This window comes from Leuresthes tenuis, unplaced genomic scaffold (assembly GCF_036924035.1).
Source record: "Leuresthes tenuis unplaced genomic scaffold, fLeuTen1.0.hap1 SCAF_4, whole genome shotgun sequence".
In the NCBI taxonomy this organism is placed as follows: domain Eukaryota; kingdom Metazoa; phylum Chordata; class Actinopteri; order Atheriniformes; family Atherinopsidae; genus Leuresthes; species Leuresthes tenuis.
Window position 1 is genome coordinate 16,854,341 of NW_027325358.1, and position 7,075 is coordinate 16,861,415.

General features: G+C 40.0%; 1 protein-coding gene across 1 annotated transcript; it reads left to right on the forward strand.

The window, feature by feature from the left end:
- The first annotated feature begins 138 nt into the window (after positions 1-138).
- casp3a (caspase 3, apoptosis-related cysteine peptidase a) lies at positions 139-6,322 on the forward strand. Its single transcript, XM_072384841.1, has 6 exons — positions 139-375; positions 679-818; positions 3,689-3,817; positions 3,932-4,107; positions 4,205-4,316; positions 4,411-6,322. Exons 1-6 carry the CDS (start codon positions 317-319, stop codon positions 4,638-4,640), a joined length of 846 nt encoding a protein of 281 aa, XP_072240942.1. The 5' UTR covers positions 139-316; the 3' UTR covers positions 4,641-6,322.
- Positions 6,323-7,075: the final 753 nt, after the last annotated feature.

Consider the following 7,075-nt stretch of genomic DNA (forward strand, 5'->3'; position numbering starts at 1 on the left):
AGACATCTCATGAGAACATATAGTATTATTACCAACTCCTCCGGAAAGAGAGGTTCTTTTTTTATAAGGATCCAAAAGCCCCTCATGGCATCTGTGGCTTTTGTGACGCCGCCTGTTCGGGAAGTCGGGGTAGTCAAAACGAGTGGATCTAAGCATGACATCAGCACCTTTGTTTACTAGCCGGGTGCAGCAGCTGCTAAAGCTACGTGTGCCCTCAGAACATTTCAGCATACCGTAGGTCTGCAACGCTGCTGTTCATTGCGCGGGCCGGGTCATTTGACTTTTTGGTTAAAATTGAGTTAGCTGCCTGGAAAACATGTCGGCAAACGCATCTGGAGAGGACGCTACAGACGCGAGGCGGGACGATGGACAAGAGTGAGTTAATTTAGCTAGTTAGCGACTATTTAACAACAGCAGGTAATGGTTGCTTTGTCATGGTTCAAGTCAACACACCGCAAGAGGAAACTAGTCATCCTCGTTAGTCTAGATATTAGTAATAAACCTAATACACTTCTAATAACCCCAGGTGTGTTTAACTCGACATTTACACTGAGTTGGGGGACCATATCGCTCTCTTTGTGCGCTTCCTGTTTCAGCCTTTTAATCAACTTTAGAGCTTAATTTATAGTTGTTTTATCATCGGGGTTATGAGCGTTGTTTTTGTTCGTTGTTCTCCAGGTCAGCGGGGTCTTTGTCTGCCCCCGGTGCCATGGACGTTGATGCCAAAACCCCCTCTCACAGCTTCAGATACAGTCTCAAGTTTCCCTCCATCGGCCAGTGCATCGTCATCAACAACAAGAACTTTGACAGAGACACAGGTGATTATCTCGATTATATAGTCGTTTTCTTCTTTAGGTGGGTGGAAGTTGCCTTGCATGTGGTGCTACATGTAGCAAATCGCTGGAAAAAAAAATACAGTGATACTAAAAGTGGTTTAATTATAACCCTTTATCAACGTTTATCATTCTGCTTGATTTCACCACAGACTAAGTGAAAGAGCTGCCAGCTTCTCACAGATGTAATATTTTCCCTGAGAAAGAGTAATGTTTGATGATTGCATACATTATGAATTATTCTGTGCAGTTTTATATGCCCCGCTAAGCAAGTTCTGAACATTTGTAGCATGAAATGCAAATTATATAAATGTATTTTTATTTATTTTTACTTCCTCAGAGCTGAAACAAAGTGATGTTTTGTCCGTGACATTTTTTCATTGCGGCATTGTGTGCTGAAGGGAACTGACAAATATCACTGTGTGTAGACACTGTTTCAGCCTTGTTAACTGTTTACAAAGAGAGTAGGGCCAGAATTAGATTATTCAATTTCCCTTTACACTGTGCTTACCTGTTTAAAGCTGAACTATCCGTTCATATAGATCTGAATGTTTTTTGAGTCATTATGTAGTAATAAGGGATGGGTGATATAGTCTAAAGATCATATGACATATGTCTTTAATGACAAGATCACAATTCTTCTCTCAGATATGGTTGAAATCATGTGCTCACACCACTGGTGTCCGTGCACATGGCTGAACACTGAGCCTGTCACATCCACTTGAGGTTGAAGCTCAGCTCATAGATATCTGCTTTCTGTTTTAACTCGGAATCTATTCTCAAATTTTCTGACAGGAAGCGATGATTCATATCTTGATACCTCTCGAATGAAACTTGGTCTGCTTGCCATTATTCTTCCTCATTATAACTGTGTCACACCCATTCTCTCTTTAGCTTTGTGTGTGACGTATACACCTTTGAGCAGCACTGTTATTGTGATTTAACTACTTACTTTAAATCTGCATTATTTCTATGAAAAGCATCAATACGTTTTGAAGCATGAGCTTATCAGATGGCATCTAAGTATGCGCTTGTCTGTTCCTTTGTGACTTCCTTCAGTTGTTAATGCACTCTGCAATGGAGTGATGTGCAAACAGAAAAAGATGGTGTTCCCATTTTTCTGAGGTAGTCAGGCTTTGCTACTGACTCTTATTTCAGTGTAGAATGAAGCAGTAAGTTCAGTCATCTCACATCTACACCCTAGGTTAAGGTGGGAACTCGCTTTGCAGAGAGACTGCTGTGGACACCACTTACTGTAACTGCAACCCGTGTCAGTCAGTTAGTCGTTTGGATGTTAACTCTGATGCAGTCTCTGTGCTGGGAGGGTAAAGAGAAGTATTCAGTTTTGTTTTGAGTATTTGGTAACAGCCAGAGTAACCTCTGTGGTTCATTGGTTAGTTCAGACACCAGCATGACTTGCAGTATGATGTGACATATACCACACAGATACTGTGTTTTCATTGTTTGATATTGACTGATGAGAGTTTTCGTAGGTGTGTAGAGGCTAGATGTCTGCAATAGTGTGAGACGCTCAATAATACCTGGAGCTGTCTTTGGCTACTTTTTACTGCACAGTGTACGCTTAAAAAGCTGATGAGCAGCTTCTGCTACTTTTGAAAGAAGATCTTATATCTGGCTGAGAGGACCTTGAGCATGAGTACAAGTGAATGCAGCTGCAGTCGGCTCTAATTGAATCACGTATATTAGTATTGTGCTTCCAGCGTGATGAGAACCTGTCTGGCAGGATTTAAATTCAACAGAGAATGTTTGAGGAGCATCATGTGAGTAGGAGAAACATCTGCAGCAGTTAATGCTGTTTTTACCTTCTTTATTTAATGATCTACTGCAGTGTTGGACATTTGAGAATTAAAATCAGTTTTTTTTTTCACATTTTATAATATTTCCATAAACAACTGAGTTGTAACCTTCATGGTAGCTGGGATTTCTCTGGTTTTTTTTTCACTGGTTCTATTGTCAACTCTGGTACACCGGTGTCAACTCAGTTCCCCTATTCTGAGCGTTCACGGGGCAGAAAGGACTCCCTTTTAGCAGTAAGAGGCCTACTGGAAGAATCAGATTAGCTGGGTGTTTCAAATGTTTTCTCAGTTAGGCAGTTTCACACGGTGAGAATATGACATGAAGCGAGACAGAAAGGAAAACAGTGCGAGTGCAATCAGACAATTGGTGTTTTTTGCACAAAAGCAATCAAATGAAATGTATTTAACATATAATATTAAAAGTTTAATTGGTGATATGCATAGACTATATGACTATTTGACATTAGTCAAAATTCTTCCTCTCAGTTCTTAACTTGTCTCGCATTGTCCAAAAACAAGTCTTTGACCGCCATTTGGTTGATTGGAATCTGGTCATCCTAGGTTTACCAAATGGCGTCAATGCACTATTGGGCTTGTCATACTAGGGAAACCTTAGGCTGTACCAGAACATTAACAATGGCTTGTCTCAAGTCAAGCATCCCAATAACTCACGACAGTGTGACGTTAAACCTGCAAATGAAAGTCAGCCTTCACTAATGTCATTATTTACACCTGCGCAGCTGTTTTAATGTCTTTCCGCCTGATTAGACCTTTTAGGGTGGAGTTTAAGGTCACAAGAAGCAACATACTCCAGGGGTTAGGGGTAATATGAAGCACCAGCAGGCAGCATTGGGCCTGTTTGTGCAGGCTGGACTTGAACGGCACATCACAACACTTTGAATATACAAATATATATACTCAAAGCAGGAGTTGGTACCTTTTTTAAAATGTCTCATTGATAAGTTTTATTGTGTTTCAACAACATATTTGTCATAGATTTCGTGTGTGTGTGTTTTTTTTTTTTTTTTTTGTTGTTAGGCATGAATCAGCGAAATGGTACGGACGTGGATGCAGCCAATGCAATGAAAGTATTTTCAAAGTTGGGCTATAAAGTGAAGGTTTACAATGACCAGAGTGTCGATCAGATGAAACGGGTGTTAACTGCTGGTGAGTGCAATGCAAAAGTACACATTCACTCACAGATGAAATCCCGAGACCATTCGCATGCAGTGATTTTCAGTAGGGGTTATGGTGGATTTGAAACCGCTTTTTGTTTTTCAGTCTCAAAGGAAGATCACAGTCACTCGGCCTCATTTGTCTGCATTCTGTTGAGTCACGGAGATGAGGACGTGTTCTTCGGCACGGACGGCTCTGTGCAGCTCAAGTACTTGACGTCGCTTTTTCGAGGTGATCGCTGTGAAACACTGGTGGGGAAGCCCAAACTCTTCTTTATCCAGGTATTGTAAGAGTTTCCATTTGTCTCCGCCTGCACCAACTCGCTTTGCAACAGTATCTAACCTCTGAATGCACGTTCTTTTTGTGCACGCTGATTAGGCCTGCCGTGGCACCGAACTGGATGCAGGTATTGAAACGGACCACCCAGACGACGGCACTACAAAGATCCCAGTGGAAGCAGACTTCCTTTACGCCTTCTCCACAGCCCCGGGTTAATACCTACGCTCGTCTTTTGGACAGCATATGTTTCTGTTTTTTAAAACCGTATTAACGGAGCTCTCACTCTGTCATTCATGTATATACAGGCTACTACTCATGGAGGAACACTATGAGTGGATCTTGGTTCATCCAGTCGCTGTGTGATGCGATGAGCAAATATGGAAAAGAATTGGAGCTCCTGCACATCATGACACGAGTGAACCACAAGGTGGCAGTAGAGTTTGAGTCTGTCTCCAATTCGCCAGGCTTTCATGCAAAGAAACAGATCCCCTGCATCGTGTCAATGCTGACCAAAGAGATGTACTTTTTCTCTTGATGTTGCTTGAACATGAGAAAACGTGAGCCTGGTTAAGTGTTCATCTGCAGAGGAAAGGCTTTGGGGTGTGTTATTTTACTTTACAGTTCCTATATGAATTTCTTAGAAGTGACACATTTCTGGAAAGCAGATGTGATGCAACATAGCAGTCACAAGCTTGGCATTATACAGTTTTTACTTTGTGGAGTGTATATCTGATATGCATCATGCAACTTTTTATCACAACAGTCGGTGCTTTGACACACGTTACCTGAAAAGGTTTTTTTTTGTTTTTTTTTAAGCAATTTCAGCGTAAAATGATCGCATCAGGATCTTCAGTCGATAACTGATGGGATTTGTGAGTCCAGGCTCACAGTGCATTACTTGTAGATGCAGCTGCAATTTACATTACACATTTCAGGGAAATATTTTTCATACAATATTGGGACCTTTTGTATTTGCGTAATCATGAAACCAATAATGAGCTTAACATATTTCTCAATCATTGTTGCTCATTGTAATCTGAGTGTCTGAGCATGTCTTCAGTGAGTGATAATGTATGCTTTTTATTTAGTTTTTTTTTGTCCTTTGTCTTTATAATTTGTTATCACTCCATTGCTGTTTCAGTGTAGGTTCATCAGACTTACCGTGCAATATAAATATAATCAGTCATTCACTGAATTGGTACCTGAAGAACTTAAATGAAAGCAACACCTGAACTCTGGCATGTGTGGATTAGAAAGCTCAACATTAGATCTGTTTCAGTCTTTTACATTCTAATTATGTGTGTGTGTGTGTTTTTTTCCCCTTGTTTTTCCGTGGATATCTTCAAATGAATAGGATCACAAACATAGCTAACAGCCTCACTGTTGGCTGCAGCCGTTCATACTTGAGCCCAACTTTTCGACGTTTCATTTTTTGCTGTGAGCCAAGTTGACCTCGCATGACAAAGATTAAGGCTAATAAGCAAAAGCATCAGATTCTTACACCAATAAATTACGAAGGTGACAAGAATAACATCTTCATTCACACACACACACACAAAAAACAGTTGGCAGGGATTTTTGACAATTTGAAGATGACTTCCGAGGAATAATGATGTGCCTTTCTCAATAATCATTTGGCCTCTTAGATGATATTTTTACATGTAAAATGTATGAAAAAGCTTTTGGCAGCCATACTCCACTTTTAGGGTTAAATAATTGAGTCTTGTCTCAAGTGTATGTGCGTTGATGAAAAAATAAAAAAAGGCCAGCAAATATAAAATCCCTCCAAGGCCACAATTTGGGGAAGTAGGGGACAACTCTTAGCTTTAGGATTGGAGCTTTGTTTTTTTTTTTTTTTGTTTTTTTTTAAACACTGATAAGAAGTCAGTTTTTCTAGACCAAGATTCTTTTTATAGCACTGAGGGAGTTTTAGACAATGCAAAGCACAGTTTGATTATGTACTGATCCTACGCGACGTTGTTTTTGCGTAAATGGATTTACATCAAAGCAGCTGTATCTGTCAGATGTGCTTTTAAAATGCTGATATCATTGTTGGTATAGGACAATCCCATTGGTTTAGTTTTTATTATGCAACAGCTTGATGTAAACACTCCTTTTGGGCTTTTTTTTTTTGTAAAATTCTTCTTTACGCAACGTACTGTGAACAACGTAATGTTTCTTTTTTCACCTGAAAAATAAAGACCACTTTCACTTGTTTTTTGGGGTGCAGCGTTGCTTGTTTCCTTTTTAAAGCAGAACTTACAGCAGTATTGAAACACCAAAGCTAGCCAAACTTGTAATGGTAAATATAACCATTTTTGCTGGCACTTTCTTGCGGAGCTAACCTCTATAACTGTGAGGGATCTATTTGTGTACACTGTCTTGAGTGTAAACACACAGGATTACTGCAGATTTGGCTTACCCTGGGGTAAGAAGAACTGGGCCACCAGATCCTAAGACCCGGAGCCAAATAAAACTGCTGCCTCTGAGTCCTTCACTGCCAGCAAAGATGCAATTAACCTAAACTTGCCTCCACACAAGCTGCAGGCCACTTACAAAATGCTCTGACTACAGAAATCCATCATCTGCGTAAAACAAAGTAAATACTAGAGTTTGAAGGGCAGAATCTCAGAATTTACACTTAACACCCTTAAGCAAGAAATGACTGAATCAAAAGTCATCTTTGCTGTTTTAATGATCACAATGTGCATTATGTGATGATTGTTGGGCCACACTATCATGTTGGTGTCTCCATCTTTATCGGCCTGCAGCTATATGAAACAGTGTATTTGCTGGAGCCTAATAGTTATCTCTTGCTTCCTGAAGAGGCCAAAGGGCCACTTTGTGAACACTGACTGACTTTGAACCATTTTATTAACTGGCAGATTTCTCTTAGAAACTAATAATTAATTTCACGATTATGTCATGATGAAATATCAAATTCAGGATCACTTGTGTAGACGTTTTTTT